This window comes from Macaca mulatta, chromosome 2 (genome assembly GCF_049350105.2).
Source record: "Macaca mulatta isolate MMU2019108-1 chromosome 2, T2T-MMU8v2.0, whole genome shotgun sequence".
NCBI lineage: Eukaryota > Metazoa > Chordata > Mammalia > Primates > Cercopithecidae > Macaca > Macaca mulatta.
The window spans coordinates 2,268,172-2,287,002 of NC_133407.1; the positions used below are offsets into that span (position 1 = coordinate 2,268,172).

At 43.0% G+C, this 18,831-nt stretch overlaps 2 protein-coding genes across 4 annotated transcripts in view; both read left to right on the top strand.

The window, feature by feature from the left end:
* PIGX (phosphatidylinositol glycan anchor biosynthesis class X) overlaps positions 1–11,450 on the top strand; it is a 26,380-nt gene extending 14,930 nt beyond the window's left edge. The window contains 3 exon segments of the mRNA NM_001436020.1: positions 2,956–3,169; positions 6,542–6,642; positions 9,246–11,450. Of these exon segments, the coding sequence (NP_001422949.1) occupies positions 2,956–3,169; positions 6,542–6,642; positions 9,246–9,389 (459 nt within the window). The 3' untranslated portion in view covers positions 9,390–11,450.
* A 3,844-nt stretch (positions 11,451–15,294) lies between these two features.
* Positions 15,295–18,831, top strand: part of PAK2 (p21 (RAC1) activated kinase 2) — a 94,478-nt gene continuing 90,941 nt past the window's right edge. The window contains exon 1 of one of the 3 annotated variants that reach the window (XM_077990786.1): positions 15,295–15,601. The gene's annotated coding sequence lies outside the window, so the exon portion shown is untranslated. 3 annotated transcript variants of the gene reach the window in all.

The window sequence follows — 18,831 nt, forward strand, 5'->3', positions numbered from 1 at the left end:
ACATGGTGAAACCCCGTCTCTACTAAAAATACAAAAAATTAGCCAGGCGTGGTGGTGGGCACCACCAGCTACTTGGCGGCCGAGGCAGGAGAATCACTTGCATCCCAGAGGCGGAGGTTGCAGTGAGTTGAGATCGCGCCATTGTACTCCAGCCTGGGCAACAAGAGCGAAACTGCAACTCCGTCTAAAAAAAAAAAGAATTAACAGGCCATTAAAACAGTTACTGTAACTGCATCCCATGTGTTCAGAATTTAACTGGAAACGTGGAAGATATTTTTAAAAGTCAGCATTGAACTTCTAAAGATTAAGACTGCAGTGTGTGAGATGAAAAATACACTGAATGAGTTAGTGGCAGATCAAATATTGCAGAAGAAAAGATGAATGAACTTGAAGATACTGCAATAGAAACTATCAAAAATGTAAAACAGATAAGAAACAAATTTCCAAGGTGAACAGAGCATTAATGAACTGTGTAACAACTAAGTGGCTTGCCCTACATGTCACTGGAGTCCCCAAAGGGTAAAGTGAGAGGCAGAGATGGAAAAAATATTTGAAGAAAATTTGACTGAAAACTTTCTGAATGTAATGAAAACTATAAACTCAAATATGAAAGATGCTGAAGTACAAGAACATGAAGAAAACTATATAAAGGTACATGATAATCAAATAGCTTAAAACAATGATAAAGAAAATGTTTAAAGTAGAGAAAAAAAGATGTTACACACAGAGGAGCGAAGATGATGACAGGTGGTAACTACAGGGTAAATATGTAAGACTTCCTTTTTTTTTTTTTTTACTATTTCAATCTCTTTACAAGATAATTGACAAAAATAATAACAATGTAGCATAGCATTGATACCATATGTAAAAGTAAGATGTGTGACAGAAGTATCACAGACGGCTGGGCTCAGTGACTCATTCATACCTGTAATCCAAGCACTTTGGGAGACCGAGGTAGGAAGATTGCTTGAGGCCAAGGAGTTTGAACCAACCCAGGCAACGCAGTGAGAATCTCTACCAAAAAGTTTAAAAATTAGTTAACTGTCAGGCGTGGTGGCTCACGTCTGTAATCCCAACACTTTGGGAGGCCAACGCGGGAGGATCATGAGGTCAGGAGTTCGAGACCAGCCTGGCCAACATGGTGAAACCTCATCTCTACTAAAAATACAAAAAATTAGCTGGGCATGGTGGCGTATGTCTATAGTCTCAGCTACTTGGGAGGCTGAGGTGTAAGGGTTGCTTGAGCCTGGATGGTTGAGACTTCAGTGAGCTGTGATCACGCCACTGCTCTCCAGCCAGGGTGACAGAGTGAGATCTTGTCTTGAAAAAAGAAGAGGCTAGGTACGGTGGCTCATGCCTATTATCCGAGCTCTTTGGGAGGATAAGGCAGGAGAATCGCTTGAGCCCAGGAGATCAAGGCTGCAGTGCACCATGATTGTGCCACTGCACTCCAGCCTGGGTGACAGAGTGAGACTCCGTCTCAAAAAATAAGATAGTAGGTGCATATAAAGCATAGTGAGATAAGGCTGCCAAAAAGCTAATGCAAGTTTTGCCTAAAGAAGATAATACTGCTACTGTACTCTATGAGTATTTCAAAGGCAGCTAATATGAGGAATGATTTGGAAACCATGTCATGAGAACCCAGGAGAACTGTGAACATTTCCCTTGTCAGGAGAAGACTTCGTGGCAGCAGCTATGGTTGCCTTCTGATGATTGAAGGATCCCTAGTGGAATAAGGAATGAATTTATTGCAGACATTGTAAGCAAGAACAACTGATAAATGTTACAGGCTAGTACATAAAGTTTCTACTCATGAAAAAGAAATAACCTTATAACGGTAGATAGATCGCGATGACTCATAATAACGAGCTTCCTTCCAGTCACTGGAAGTACTCAAGCAGTGGCGGTATACCTGAAAAATACCTTTGTTGGTACAGTGGTTTAATTTTATTACTTCTAAGGTCCCCTATGACTCATGAGATGATACAATTCCTTGACTTTTGCCAAGGAGTTCTGTTCCTGCTGTGATTAACGGAAAAGGAACAACATGAAAAGAAAACATAGCACTTGGTGTCACTGTCAGAGGACAGTTAGGATGCTTGATGTGATGGGAAGGAGTTAATGCTGTTTGTTTCTTTAAGTTATGCCCAGGTTTTGCATGGACAATCTAAAGAGAAGTTATGTGTGTGTGTACATCCATACATGTACACATAGGTCATGTGTATAATGCCTGTGTGTGTATGTGGATATATGTGTGTGTGTACATAAATATGTATGCGTGGATATATATATGTGTGTAATAAATAAATATACATGTTATAACTCAGGCCTAATTTCTGCCATGTGTACACTTTCACTTTTGGTGAATACTATACTTTTCTATAAAATAGTTTTTACCATATTATTTTAAGAAATCATTTACTATTTTTTCCATTAACTTTTTATACCCTCTCTAGAAAGAGTGCTGGCCTTTGCTTTGACTTCCTGACCGCAGTGCTCATACTCACTGCCCTCACTTGCTTCTCTGAAGAACAGGAAATTGTCAGAATGATACCAGTCATTTTAACTCAATACAGGTTTTACCCTTTGTCATCGTTTTTGTGCTTATTGAATAATGCTATATTCACAAAATTTCTCAGTTCTTAGGTACCTGTCTTGTCACCTAAACACAGACTAATAAGAAAATATTACAGGAATAATTTTTATTATGGGGAAATTTGGTACCCTAGAATATAATTCCCCCAGTTTATTTTTAGTAAGCAAACTTTTATTAACCATAAATTGTCTTCTGTTTCTCTCCTTAAAATTGAGGATGGAAGGGGAATGGAAATTGTTTGTAAAGGGGGCAAACTTGACACTGCTCTGTGTGTCTGAATATAGTCTTCCGGTTTTCACTTTTAAAAAATCTTCCTCATTCATTTCTTCTTGATTAATATTTATTTTCTTTTTGAACAGGCAGTGATGGTTTCAGAAAATTTTGATATAGAGGCCCCTAACTATTTGTCCAAGGAATCTGAAGTTCTCATTTATGCCAGACAAGATTCACAGTGCGTTGACTGTTTTCAAGCCTTTTTGCCTGTGCACTACCGCTATCATCGGCCACACAGTCACGATGGAGAAACCTCGATTGTGGTCAATCACCCAGATTTGTTGATGTTTTGTGACCAAGGTGAGGGCTGCAGGTGTTTTCTAAGGGTCAGAAAATAAGAATAAAGGTATGGTGGCAAGTTCTCCTTCTGCTAGGGTGGCTGGCAAAGTTCTATTTCTTGACCTAAGTGGTAGTTAGAAGGGTATTTGCCTTATAATAATTCACTAAACTATGTATTTGAGTAGATTTTTATGTGTGTGCTTTATTTTACAATCAAAAAGTTAAAAAGAAACATGCATTTGCCATCCCTGTCCTTGACACCGCTGCCCCAACTGTCGTCTCCTTCCCTCTACGACTAACCCACCATCCTGACTTTCAAATACTTACTTATGTTTCTTTATATGTTTATCATCCAGATGGGCATTCCAAGATACTATACCAAGACTAAGGTCTTGTCCATTTATAAAAATCTACTATTTCCCTCAAGTCTCTTAATTTACAGGTTTCTCTCTATCCCTTTCCTTTCTTCCAAACTGAACTGTTGAAAGAACCTGGGCCATTTGACCTGCAGAGTTGGTCGTAGCTGGGGTTTTGCTAATTGTACTCCTACTTCTTTACTTACTGGAAATTGGCAGCTGGCTCCAGAGGAATGATCAGATTCAGGTTTGATTCCTTTGACAAAACTATAGGTAGTGCTGTGTTCTCTTCTCAGTAGCCATTTAATCTTAGTAGGCATGTACATGTGTTTATTTTTGCAGCCTTTGGTCCACATTGCCCCTCTGTTGCTTTTTGTTTCTTCGTACCAGTCTTGCAGGACTCTGTGGCTTTTGATGTTTTGTTTCCACTTGCATGTATTTTTTTTTTTTTTTTTTTTTTTTTTTTTGAGACGGAGTCTTGCTCTGTCCCCCAGGCTGGAGCGCAGTGGCCGGATCTCAGCTCACTGCAAGCTCCGCTTCCCGGGTTCAGGCCATTCTCCTGCCTCAGCCTCCCGAGTAGCTGGGACTACAGGCGCCCGCCGCCTCACCCGGCTAGTTTTTTGTATTTTTTAGTAGAGACGGGGTTTCACCGTTTTAGCCAGGATGGTCTCGATCTCCTGACCTCGTGATCCGCCTGTCTCGGCCTCCCAAAGTGCTAGGATTACAGGCTTGAGCCACCACGCCCGGCCCACTTGCATGTATTTTGATGTTTGGGAAGATACTTTATCACCTAGTTTTGTTGTAAATTTTGTCTGTGAGTTTTTTATTTTGCTGCATGATTGTTGTTTCTGTTTTTATGTGAGAATTTGGGTAAATTGAAAAATTAGCTGGGCGAGGTAGCTCACAATCCCAGCACTTTGGGAGGCTGAGGCGGGTGGATCAGAGGTTAGGAGTTTGAGACCTGCCTGACCAACATGGTGAAACCCCATCTCTACTAATCTCTACTAAAAATACAAAAAATTAGCTGGGCATGGTGGCCTGTAATCCCAGCTACTTGGGAGGCTGAGGAAGGAAAATCACTTGAACCCAGGAGGCGGAGGTTGCAGTGAGCCAGGATCGCACCAGTGCACTCTAGCCTTTGCAGTCTTCTCAAGAACGTTTTCTTTCTTCCTTTTTTTTTTTTTGAGGCAGAGTCTCGCTCTGTTTCCCAGGCTGAAGTGCAGTGGCGTGATCTTGGCTCACCACAATCTCCACCTCTCCTGCCTCAGCCTCCTGAGTAGCTGGGACTACAGGTGTGTGCCACCACGCCCAGCTAATTTTTGTATTTTTGGTAGAGATGAGGTTTCACTGTGTTGGCCAGGCTGGTCTCGAACTCCTGACCTCGTGATCCGCCCACCTTGGCCTCCCAAAGTGCTGGGATTACAGGCGTGAGCCACCGCACCCGGCCAGATGTTTTCTTTAGTGTAAGAAGTTCCTTTCAGTTTTCGGTTCTTTGTGTCTTCAAATTTGGGTTGATTTAGAATGTTTATAAAAGTTAGTAGCACTGAGGCCAGGTACAGTGTATCACACCTGCAATCCCAACACTTTGGGAGGCCGAGGCGGGCAGATCAGTTGAGGTCAGGAGTTCGAAACCAGCCTAGATAACATGATGAAACCCCATCTCTACTAAAAATATAAAAATTAGCCAGGTGTTGTGGTGTGTGTCTGTAATCCCAGCTACTCGGGAGGCTGAGGCACGGGAATCGCTTGAACCCGGGAGGCAGAGGTTTCAGTGAGCTGAGATCGTGTCACTGCAATCCAGCCTGGGAGACAGAGCAAGACTGTCTCAAAAAAAAAAAAAAAAAAAAAAGGTTAATAGCACCATTACTAAAAACCGACAGATGGGAGGTTTTTAATGCTACATTTGTTACCATCGTACCTATCATGTTGAGAAAATTTAAAAGTGTTCAGTTATATTAGCTTTGTTCATCCAACCTTGTTTTCTGTTTCCATTAAAGGTACCTCTTAGCATAAATAAAGTTTGGAAAAGTTCCTCTCCTGAGAGAACTGGATTCTGGTATTCTGTCTTTTTATCTGAATGCTCTTTTATGGGTGTGTTTCATATGGAAATTTATTGAGTTTTGCACTTACAATATGTTTACTTTTCTGAGTGATGCTTCAAAAAGAAGTTTACATTAAATTTTTAAGAGCAGCCCCAAATTTGAGTACAATGAAGATTCGTTAAGAAGTCATGTTCGGCCGGGCATGGTGGCTCACGCTTGTAATCCCAGCACTTTGGGAGGCCGAGGTGGGTGGATCACGAGGTTACGAGTTTAAGACCATCCTAGCCAAGATGGTGAAACCCCATCTCTACTGAAAATACAAAAATTAGCTGGGTGCGATGGCAGGTACCTGTAATCCCAGCTACTCTGGAGGCTGAGGTAGGAGAATCGCGAGGTGGAGGGTGCAGTGAGCTGAAATTGCACCACTGCACTCCAGCCTGGGTGACAGAGTGAGACTCCGTCTCAAAAAAAAAAAAAAAAAAAGAAGTCATGTTCAACTTCAATACTTTTGTAATTTTCTAATTTCTTAGGCAGTCACATAAAAAAGGATGCTAAAAGGCCAGGCGCAGTGGCTCACGCCTGTAATCCCAGCACTTTGGGAGGCTGAGGCGGGTGGATCACGAGGTCAGGAGATTGAGACCATCCTGGCTAACATGGTGAAACTCCGTCTCTACTACTAATAATAAAAAAATTAGTTGGGCATGGTGGCAGGCACCTGTAGTCCCAGCTACTCGGGAGGCTGAGGCAGGAGAATGGCGTGAACCCAGGAGGCGGAACTTGCAGTGAGCCGAGATTGTGCCACTGCACTCCAGCCTTGTCTCAAAAAAAAAAAAAAAAAAAAAAATGCTAAAATAACAGAATGTGATAGATGGGTCCAGATCATATACATAATGTATTAAAATGTTTGACTACTTCTATCTGTTGTGGTTTAATACAAGCCTAGCTTTGAGTCCAAATACAGGTTTTCTGACATCATTTTCTACAACTTTTCTCAGAGTTCCCAATTTTGAAATGCTGGGCTCACTCAAAAGTGGCGGCTCCTTGTGCTTTGGAGAATGAGGATATCTGCCAGTGGAACAAGATGAAGTATAAATCAGTAAGCTAATATTTTATGTTGTTTTTTAGATCATGTGCCTCATTTAAAGCTCTTTCTGTAATGTTTCTGCCATATTTAAGAGATTAGCACTTTTTTTTTTTTTTTTTTTGAGACAGTCTCGCTCTGTTGCCCAGGCTGGAGTGCAGTGGCACAATCTCGGCTCACTGCAACCTCCGCCTACCAGGTTCAAGTGATTCTCCTGCCTCAGCCTCCCAAGTAGCTGGGACTACAGGCGTACACCACCACATCCAGCTAATTTTTGTATTTTTGGTAGAGACGGCGTTTCACCCTGTTGGCCAGGCTGGTCTCAAACTCCTGACCTTAGGTGATCCGGCTACCTTGGTCTCCCAAAGTGCTGGGATTACAGGTATGAGCCACCGTGCCCAGCTGGGATTAGCATTTTCTAATATAGGAAGCTGTTTTGTCTTACAGCAAAGGGTTACTACAAAGCACTGCTGTTTTTGGTTGGGGAACTTTCATTGAACATACAGTTGGGAAGATGGATGACTCTGCAACCTTATGCAGTATAGATTTGTTTTCAAGTAGATTACCATTGCCATATGGTACCTGGAAATTTTTCTCAAACTCTAAAATACATCTGGAGACCTGCATTTGATTGATTATGTCAATGAAGAGTATGCTTAGTGTTTATGATTTATTGATTTAGTGCATTGCTACAAGGTAAGTGGTGACCCTATTAAAACATTTTGAATTCAGTTGTCTTTATTTTTTTTTTGAGACGGAGTCTTGCTCTGTCGCCCAGGCTGGAGTGCAGTGGCGCAATCTCGGCTCACCACAACCTCTGCCTCCTGGGTTCAGGCAGTTCTCCTGTCTTAGCCTCCCTAGTAGCTGGGACTGCAGGTGCCTGCCATCATGCCTGGCTAATTTTTGTATTTTTGGTTGAGACGGGGTTTCACCTTGTTGGTCAGGCTGGTCTCAAACTCCTGACCTCAGGTGATTCATCCCCCTAGCTTCCCAAAGTGCTGGGATTACTGGCGTAAGCCACTGCATCTGACCTCAGTTGTCTTTAAAATTCTGTAGCTTGCCATAAGAGGTCATAATTTAACACTTTAAATATAGTTTATATATATATATATATATATATATATTTTTTTTTTTTCCCCGAGACGGAGTCTCGCTCTGTTGCCCAGGCTGGAGTGCAGTGGCGCAATCTTGGCTCACCACAACCTCCGCCTCCCGGGTTCCAGTGATTCTCCTGTCTCAGCCTCCCTAATAGCTGGGACTATAGGTGCCCGCCAACACGCCCAGCTAATTTTTGTATTTTTAGTAGAGACAGGGTTTCACTATGTTGGCCAGGCTGGTCTCAAACTCCTGACCTCGTGATCTGCCCGCTTCAGCCTCCCAAAGTGCTGGGATTACGGGCGTGAGCCACCGCACCCGGCCAACTTTGTATATATTTCATCTTTATATATACCAGAAAAACCAGGTGGCCGTTACTAAGGTGATATTCCATCCCAAGGTTTGTTGAAGATGTCATTTTTTGAATGATGGTTTTCAGATAGCACTTTGTTACAGATTGGGTTGGTTACTTGTATTTTTGGGGGTGTAAAATCATAATTCAGGTATTTACAAAAAGAAAACAAAAAGTATTCCCAAGTTACCTAAATTTTAATGTTTTGTAAAACTTATTATAAGTGTAAACTTTCCCAGTGTTTTTCACGGAACTCCTTTATCTTCAAAACCAAATAGAAAATAGAACCGAGTTGAATGTAGGAACTTTTGCGTTGCTGGTCACAGCAAAGGTCACATTCAGTTGCACAATATGTGAATAACAAGGTTTTAAAAGCTATCTGGGGTGAGAAAGGCAAATGGGAATGAAAGGATAATTTAGTTTTTTGTTGTTTTAATGTTTTTCCTATACATCTTCAATTTAGAGAGAAGTCTGTATTCTAATTTGAAACATGTTAAGAGGAAGTAAATGTTTATATTGATTACAGAGGTGACACTGGGATATAGCTTTTCTTAAAAGAATATACTTTATGTAAAAAGCAGAAAAATCAGAACTAATGAGATTTAGCAACTTATTGTGGGAACTGAGTCTGATTCTGTAACATTAAACAAAATGTTAGATTCAAAAGTCATTCAAACCAATAATACTCCATGTAGTGTAGCACTGGCTGAAAGATATTTAAAACAAAAAGGAAAGAAAAAGATCCAATTAAAAATCAAAGAAATAGTGGTCTCACCTTATGACATGCATTTTGTTTTACTATATTTATTTATTTATTTAATTTGTTTGAGACGGAGTCTTCCTCTGTCGCCCAGGCTGGCGTACAGTGGTGCGATCTCAGCTCACTGCAAACCTCCGCCTCGCGGGTTCAAGTGGTTGTTCTGCCTCAGCCTCCCTAGTAGCTGAGACTACAGGCACCTGCCACCACACCTGAATAATTTTTGTATTATTAGTAGAGACAGTTTAGTAGAGATGTTAGCCAGGCTGTGTTCGAACTCCTGACCTCAAGCGATCTGCCTGCCTTGGCTTCCCAAAGTGCTGGGATTACAGGCATGAGCCACCACACCGGGCCCATGACATGCATTTTAAATGTCTAACTTCTCTCTCTCTCTCTCTCTCTCTCTCTCCATAGGTATATAAGAATGTGACTCTACAGGTTCCAGTGGGACTGACTATACATACCTCTTTAGTATGTTCTGTGACTCTGTTCGTTACAATCCTGTGCTCTACGTTGATCCTAGTAGCAGTTTTCAAATATGGCTATTTTTCCCTATAAGTTTTATGTAGTTAAATGCTTCCTAGAAACCTAAATAAGACCTATTAATTTCTGACGAGAAGTGTTCTTCTAGAATTTAGTTAATTACTTTTATCTTTTGTCTTCATTTGTGGCCAAAATTATGTTTACTAGAGGAAATTTGGGATAATTCTCAACTAATTCCAAAATTTAGTGCTCTATTGCATAGATCCTTGGTAATCCTCAAGCATCAAAGGCCATAAGAGGAAACTTAATTCTGCTAAATTAATGTTTATTTTGTGAGAAGTGACTTTATCTTCATTTGAGAGAGAAAAATTATTTCTTTTTTTTGAGATGGAGTCTCGGTCTGTCGCCCAGGCTGGAGTGCAGTGGCGCAATCTCGGCTCACTGCAAGCTCCGCCTCTTGGGTTCACGCCATTCTCCTGCCTCAGCCTCCCGAGTAGCTGGGATTACAGGCGCTGCCACCACGCCCGACTGATTTTTTTGTATTTTTAGTAGAGATGGGGTTTCACCGTGTTAGCCAGGATGGTCTTGACCTCCTGACCTGGTGATCTGCCCGTCTCGGCCTCCCAAAGTGCTGAGATTATAGGTGTGAGCCACTGCGCCCTGCTGAAAAATTACTTCTTTATGTAGTAGAGACAAATTATTGTCATTCTGCGAATACTTTCAATTTAAGCTACAAATTGAGAAAACCATTATAAATAAGAATAAAATAGGCCAGGCGCAGTGGCTCACACATGTAATCCCAGCACTTTGGGAGGCCCAGGTGGGCGGATCACCAGAGGTCAGGAGTTTGAGACCAGCTTGGTGAAACCCTGTCTCTACTAAAAATACAAAAATTAGCTAAGGGTGGTTGTGGGCGTCTGTAGTCCCACCTAATTGGGAGGGTGAGGCGGGAGGATCGCTTGAACCTGGGAGGCGGAGGTTCCAGAGAGCCAAGATCGCACCACCGCACTCCAGCCTGGGTGACAGAATGAGACCCTGTCTCCAAAGGAAAAAAAAAAAAGAATAAAATAATTTGGATGAAAATCCTGTTTATTTAAATATTAATGTTATGAGACTATTAAAGACATTTGCCAGAGTTTCAATGAAAATCATTAAAGTAGGACAGCTAAGAAATTAATATTAATATCAAAATTATTGGTAATCTTAAATTATTGATTATTCCTTAACGTACTCCATTCTCCTTTTACATTTTATAATGTTTCTTTTGGATATATGATTTAGCAAAGGACTTGATGAAACTGAATACTAAGATTTAGTACAGTGTCAGGAAGACAACTCAGATTGCCATTTTGAATAAAGTTGTACATGAACAATAATTGGAATCATCAGGTAATTTTTTTAAACAAAGTTTCTTCATTTACTGTTATGTTTGGAAAAAAATTAGAAAATAAAGTAAGTGCCATAGGCTAATTAAAAAATAAAACCTTAGGGCAAGTGTGTTCCAAAACAGAAGCCATCAAACCAGGGTGTGTTGGCATTATTTGTTTTATATAGAGTATTGAGATGTGATAAACCTTTATATATGCCATCACTGCTCCATTTCCTAAAATATTTTGGTGTTTTCATGGGACTACATCTTGTAGAATTTGACATGTATGACTTGTCTAGCCATAACCGTTCTTTTTAAATGTGTATTTGAGACTTAAATATTGGAAAAGGCAACCCAGTGCCATAAAGCAGAAACAGTGACCTTTCAAATGACTAAAATTTCAACCCAGTTGAGTTTCAGACCGATTTCGTGCTTTCTCATAAGAAAGAATTTCATGTTTTAGAAATATTTCTTTCACTATGGCATTAATAATGTGACACTGAAATGGAATTATATGTCAGTTACAATTCAGTAACATTGACAGGCAACGTTTTGGAATACGGTTAGACAGGGAGGGAACATGGTATTGTTTCACATCGAGAGTGAGTATGTGGGGGTATGTGTATACAGAATGTTTTGTTTTTGCTCATCACAACCAGGTTTCATCAGTATTTAAAATATTTAAGATTGTGGCTTGGAATGTGGTTCAGCCATTTACTCACTTACGCAAATATTCAGAAGTGTAATAAAAATGTGAATGAAGAAAACTTTGATATGACTCTTCTTGCCTGGATAAATGGTTGCAGATGACATCACTTTTAGTATAACAGAACATTTCTGGTTTTGTTTATATTATCTTGTAAACATGGCCAACATGGTGAAACCCCGTCTCTACTAAAAATACAAAAAATTAGCCGGGAGTGGTGGCGTGTGGCTGTAATCCCAGCTACTTGGGAGGCTGAGGCAGGAGAATCACTTGAACCCGAGAGGCAGAGGTTGCAGTGAGCTGAGATCGTGCCACTGCACTCCAGCCTGGGTGACCAAGTGAGACTCCGTCTCAAAAGAAAAAAAAGAAAAAGAAATATACCTTTAAAGGAGTTCCTTTAGTATGTCTCTGTTGGTAGCTTGTTTATGTTTGATGATATATTTATTTCACCCTCACTCATCTGATGGATAATTTAGGTAGTTGTACACTTCTTTTTTTTTTTTTTTTTTGAGACAGAGTCTCACTCTGTCGTCCAGGCTGGAGTGCAGTGGCATGGTCCCTGCTCACTGCAACCTCCACTTCCCGGGTTCAAGTGATTCTCCTGCCTCAGCCTACTGAGTAGTTGGGACTACAGGCATGCACTACCACACCCTGCTATTTTTTGTATTTTTAGCAGAGACAGGGTTTTGCCATTGTTGGCCAGGCTGTTCTCGAACTCCTGATCTCAGGTGATCCGCCCACCTCAGCCTCTCAAAGTGCTGGGATTACAGTGTGAGCCACTGTGCCCAGCTGGTAGTTGTACACTTCTAAGCTTGGTTATTTTCTCTTGGTACTTTGAAAATATATCATTATTGACTGGAACCCATTTTGCTGTTGTGAAATCTGCTGTGAATGTAATAGTTGTTTGTGCAGAATGTCTTTTCTCTCTGGTTGCTTTATCTCTGGTATTCTGCAATTTCATTTGCATGTGTTTGAAATTTCTTTTACTTACCCTGCTTGCTGTTCAGTTTGCTTCCTGAATCTGAAGATTCTTGTCTTTAATCAATTCCGGAAATTTTTCAGCCATTATCTCATTATTATCTGTGTCTTTTGGTTTTTCTCTTTTCTCTCCTGGAATTCTCATTAGGAGTACGGTAGACCTTAACAATCTATCCCCATGTCTCTTAAGCTTGCTTTCATTTTTCCTGTCTCTAGGCTGTTCTCAGTAATTTCTTTTCATCTGTCTTTCAGTTTACTAATTTTCTCTTCAATTGTGTGTAATCTGCTATTTAACCAAACATTGGCTTTGGTTTCAATTATTCTTTGTTTCTAGAACTTCTACTTAATTTTTTTGTTGTTGTTTTTGTTTTGAGACGGAGTTTTGCTCTTGTTGCCCAGGCTGGAGTATAATGGCACAATCTTGGCCCACTGCAATCTCCACCTCCCAGGTTCAAGTGATTCTCCTGCCTCAGCCTTCTGAGTAGCTGGGACTACAGGCGCCCACCACCACGCCCAGCTAATTTTTGCATTTTTAGTACAGATGGGGGGTTTCACCAAGTTGGCCAGGCTGGTCTTGAACTCCTGACCTCAGGTGATCCGCCCACCTTGGCTTCCGAAAGTGCTGGGATTACAGGCGTGAGCCACCATGCCTGGCCTACTTACTTCATTTTCAAAGCCGTTTGGTCATTAAAAAGATAATAAAATAAATTTAAAAAAGCATCTTGTTTCTTGCTCATGTTTTCTAGCTCCTGTCTTATTTTCTTTAATCATTTAAATAGGCGTATTTTATATTCTGTAGCCATTAATTCTAGCAGCTAAAGTCTGTATGGGTTTTCTTATATTCTTTGTAGTTTCTATTCACTCACTCATTGTTGCTTATTTCCTCAGGTATATTGTATTTTGGGTGCTCATGTTTGGCTTTAGAAATCCTGTTTAATCTGTGAAATCCTTTGAGACCCAGGTTGAGGGTACACCTGTGCAGTCAGGATTTGTATTTGTCTCGTCCAGGCCCCCCAGAACTCCAGCCTGGGACCACTTTCTTGACAAATTTGAACTTTAAAACCTTAGTGAGGGAAAATTCTAAAAGGTTATTAATTCTAAAGGAAAATTTTCTTTTTCCCTCCAAGCCCACTGCAGGCCAAAGTAAACAAATGTCCTGTACGTCTCCCTGGGCTAGTACAGGGTCTTTTTCCCCCAGTCAGTTCTTGAAGGGTATAGCGCTTTGAATTTCCAGTCCTATGCAGGATCACAGTCCTGATTTCTTGTATAGGCCCAAGTCCTTGTCTTTAGTTTCCTGTGCACCTGTTAAAACTCTAGAGATTTCTTAGATAAGTAGGTGCCCTCAACACAACCATGGCTTCACTGCCCTGCTTACCACTCTGGTTTCCTGCCCCTTCTTCAGGTTGAGTGTGAAGTTTGGAAGACTGTCAGAAGCATTCTGTTTTCATTCTTGCAAGCTGTGCCTTTGAAACAATGTCCTGTTTACCAGTGTTTCTGTGTGTTTATTAAACACACATAATCAGAGCATTTTTCAGGTTATCTCTTACTGTGCCATGTTGCTCCTTGATTCCTTTCTCTCCTGTACCCTCTGCATCAATTGAGTTTTCTGCGCTACACTGATAGAGAAGCACAATCCCTCTTTCTTTCCACTGCCTTCCTACTTTATTTCCCTTCTATTCTTGCATCTCTATACTCCATTATCCACACTGCAGTCTAGTGATCTTGAAGTGTAAGCCAGGTAACATAACTTCCTTGCTTAAAAGCCTTTTAATAAAGTATAGGCTTTTTACCATGGCATTCAGGATCTTTCATGACCTGAATCTTGTCTGCTCTAGTGTTTTCTTGATAGTACTGCCTTCTTGTTCTAGGCCCCAGCTACACAGGGCTTCTTACTGACTGTAGCAAGCCCTTTTCTTTCTTTTCCTGCCTGTATTGCTTTTCACCTCTGGGGGCTTCTCTGGGTGCTGTCTCTTTCTGTTCTTGCCTTGAGTATCACCTCCTTAATGAGGCCTTCTCCGACCACCCTATCCAAAGTAACCTCACCAAGTTTTTTCTTATACCAGGTGTGACCACTTTGATTACTATGTCTTCATATAAGCTCCACAAAGACTTGGTGAATCGTGTTCAACCTTGCATTTCTTTTGTGCTTTTTGTTTTGTTTTTGAGACGGAGTCTGGCTCTGTCACCCATGCTGCAGTGCAATGGCCCGATCTTGGCTCACTGCAACCTCCTCCTTCCTGGGTTCAAGTGATTCTCCTGCCTCAGCCTCCCGAGTAGCTGGGACTACAGATGCGTGCCACCATGCCCAGCTAATTTTTGTATTTTTAGTAGAAACGGGGTTTGATTGTGTTGGCCAGGCTGGTCTCGAACTCCTGACCCCAGGTGATCCGCCCACCTCAGCTTCCCAAAGTGCTGGGATTACAGGCGTGAACCACTGCACCTGGCCCACCTATGTATTTCTGATGCTTAACAGTGTCTAGTCCATATTAGACACTCAAATATTTGTAGAATAAGTGAAACATTGATGAACTCCGTGGATAAAATAGGGAAGTCTTAATTTGCAAGAAGGTGGGACTTAATTTAGCAGCAAAATTTAAGAATTTGTAAGCAAAAAAGCAAGATGGATAACGGATGAATTCCCAGAAACAAATGTCGCGGAGCAGATGTGTATAACGGCAATCGTCTGTCAGCGTCTTCCGTCGGCAGAAATCTGCTAGGAGACAGTGCTGAATTAAATGAGGGACTGGCTGCTCCTCTCAATACAAAGACTACCAAAGGAATAAAAGCAACGTCCATCACCGAACTACGACTCCCAGCGGCCCCCGCGCGGGCCTGCCCATGGGAGGTGGCGCTCGTCTCCACCCCGGGGAGCTCCGGCTTCTGGCGGGAGGGGTGCTGAGTTCTGGTCCCGCCCCGCCCCGCTCCCCGCCGTCGCCCTCCTCCAGGGTTGTGGCCACGCGCAGCGGCGGCGGTTGTTCCGCTTCCCCTCCGGCCCGGGCCGTCGCCATTGCCGAAGGCACCCTCCCCTCCCCTTCCTGGCGGCCGCAGGACTCCGCCGCCGCCGCCGGGCCTAGCGGTAGCAGCGGCTGCTCCAGCGCGGCGTCTCTTCCCGCCCCGCTTCCCCTTCCCTCCCCTCCCCTTCCCGCGCCGCGCGCTGGCCCGGGGCGGCTCCGCAGCCCGCCGGGAGCTCTGACGGAGGCGCCTCGCTGGGGCGGGGACCTTCTCTCGCCTGGGGTAAGTGCACCTAGGCCGACCGGCGCGGAACGCGGGCCGGCTCTCTTCCTCCTCCGTCCTCCTCCGCGGCCTGGCGGGCGGGAGTGGCCCGGGACGGCCGACCTGCCGCGCGCGGGGCCGGGGAGCCGCCACCTGCGTGCCGGGAGCCGCGGCTCCTGGGGCGGTGGCTCATTGTCTGCTCCCCAGGGCCGTTTTCTTCGCTGGCTTGAGCCCGAAATGGGAAGCTTGCTGGGCTGCCGGGGTCTGACTCTTCCTGGACCCAGCCCTGCCCTGAACCGCGCGGCCCCACGGGCGCTGCCGACTCTCGGTCTTCCCTGCCCTCCCGTTTCACCCTCTTCCTTTGCCCGGTTTTCTTAATGCTGGACCAGACTCTCCGGTTTTGTTCGTTGGTGTTTCCTCTCTCGCTGGCTCTCAGCCCTTCCTTGCTCGCTCTCTGTTCACCCCGGTTTCACTGCCCGGGAACATTGTCGCCAGGAGCTTGGCTGTTTTCTCCGCTCCAGCCTGGAGCCTCTTCCACATTCCACACCGGTGGAAACGCAGAGCGTCCCGGGCGCTGGAGGCCCCGCTGACGGGCGGAACTCTCGGAGCTTCTCCTCGCTCCTGTCTGAGCTTCAGCCTAGGGGTGGAATTAGCTGCTTTAGATAACTTAGGTGAAGTTAAGATTGGTTTTTCACCATGTTTGGCTTTCTTGGAAACGCACGCACAAACACAAAACGTTGCCACAGATTTCTCTGTGGACTCAACCTTTTGACTTAATTCTTTAAAGATAAGTCATCCAAGAACAGAAGCGTGTCATCGTCAGTGGGTGTGAGGTTGTACCCATCCTTGTATCTTAATTTTAATAGTACTATTCTCTGGGCAGTGTGAGCGGGATTTGTCTTCCCTGGATATCTAAGGAACTCCCGTTGAAATCATTATCTCACTTCTGCGTTACAGGTGATGTGTCGTTTCTTTGTTTTCTTTTTTAAGCTTTCTAGAAAGACAGAATGGTTAGGCCTAAAATTAGACTACGAAGAGCTGTGTTTTGGATCAAGGTTGTGCGCGTCACGTTTTTTTCCCCTGCTGTGTTCGACTCTTCCGCTCTTATAAGTAGGCAGGATATTGAAATGTACAAGAATTTGCTCTGGGGGTTTTGTTTTTGTAGGGTTGTCCAATGGAATAACACTCAATAAAGTTAGATTGGGATGAAGGCAGTGAACAGTAATTTTTAAAGCAGGTTAAAACTTGTCCACTTCGCCAGAAGGTCTTTGGCTTTTGTAAAACCCACTCATGCTCGTGTATATAGAAGGGCCTTTTTCATGTTCTGTTAGGAGTATGGATTTCAGGCAACTTTTTCACTCGGTCATCCTCGGCTATTAAATCTTTTCGAGCTATTTATTAGCCAAGCACACTGATTGACCCTTATTACGGAAAGTGAACCTGTGATAGATGTAGGTCTTAAACCAACTTTCCGATTTGGTAACAGAGGTTGACCTAAATTCAGTGTATTTTGTGTTTTCACTAAATAGCCCATTGTTACCTTTCTTTCCAGCAAGGCTCTGAAAAAAATGACTCCAATACTCAACTTCAATACTGTCATCATTTCTTAAATAGTAGTATCAGTTGTCCTTAACTTAATGGGTGTTTTATTGGCCTGAGGGATTAAGGTGTAGAAAGGTTGGAGTTTTGTTGGAGTTTGAAACTTGGTCTGTAGGTGTTGGCTTCTCTGCTAGTTTCTTCTAATCAGCAGATATTTTTATGAAGGAAGAGTTCCTGGGTATTTCACTTCCTTTAGGGCCTTGGTTTATGGTTTACTATCATTCAGAGAGATAACTGGACTCCGTGCTATTTAATACTAACCTTGCAAACCCAAATTCAAAATTAAGTTTGTGGTTCGAGTATACAAGTGATAGGGCTCTCTGATCTTTATGTTAGACAGGTTCCGAAGTAGATGCGGCTAACAATTAATATTTCTTTCTTTTTTTTTTTTTTTTTTTTGAGAGGGAGTTTCAGTTGCCCAGGCAGGGGTGCAATGGTGCGATTGCAACCTCCGCTTCCCGGGCTTAAGCGATTCTTCTGCCTCAGCCTGCCGAGTAGCTGGGATTACAGGCACGAGCCACCACGCCTGGCTAATTTTGTATTTTTAGTAGAGATGGGGTTTCTCCATGTTGGTCAGGCTGGTCTCAAACTCCCGACCTCAGGTGGTCTGCCCGCCTCAGCCTCCCAAAATGCTGGGATTACAGGTGTGAGCCACTGCACCCCACCAACAGTTTCTGTTTCTTTTCAATTATACTTTTTAAGAGAGACAACTTAGAATTTGTTCAGGTAGCTAAAGATAATCTTTCAATTATACTTTTCTAATATCTAAGAACTTTGTCAAGTAGCCAAGGATAAAATAAGTAGGTATTGTTAGATTCTTCCTATCTTTTATCTATCAAAATTGATTATTATAATAATACTTGAGATAGCATTTTGTTTGGCCTTCTGACTTTTCCACTTTTTTTTTTTTTTTTGAGACGGAGTCTCGCTCTGTCACCCAGGCTGGAGTGCAGTGGCCGGATCTCAGCTCACTGCAAGCTCCGCCTCCCGGGTTCACGCCATTCTCCAGCCTCAGCCTCCCGAGTAGCTGGGACTACAGGCGCCCGCCGCCTCGCCTGGCTAGTTTTTTGTATTTCTTAATAGAGACGGGGTTTCACCGTGTTAGCCAGGATGGTCTCGATCTCCTGACCTCGTGATCCGCCCGTCTCGGCCTCCCAAAGTGCTGGGATTACAGGCTTGAGCCACCGCGCCCGGCCCAACTTTTCCACTTTTGATTACAATTTGAAACTGGGTCATCTTCAAGACTCTAAGTCATAAGGGTTTTGATCAGTTTGTTAGTTAAGTTTCCAGACTAATCAGAGGGAGCGTATTAATTGCAAATTGTGTGTCCGAGCTCTTTCTAGGATCCTTTTTGTGCCTTAACAGAACAGAATAGGAAAGGAAAAAAAAAACCCTCATTGCCCCCCAAAAATAAAATACTGGTTGTTTTCTTCTGTGATCAGAGTTGAGTTTCATCGCTTCTTCCCTTCTAGGGTCACTTGCCTGGTTAAGGGTAGTCAGTCTGAACATTGATTCAGGATTTCAGTGCTCCAGCCTCCTCTCCCTGAGTTACTTCAGAACTTACTCCATGTATCCCATGTGGTTTGGAGCTAGAGTCCTGCGTTTGAATTCTTACTGTTCTGCTTTACCCTGGGCAAGATACACGTTCCTTT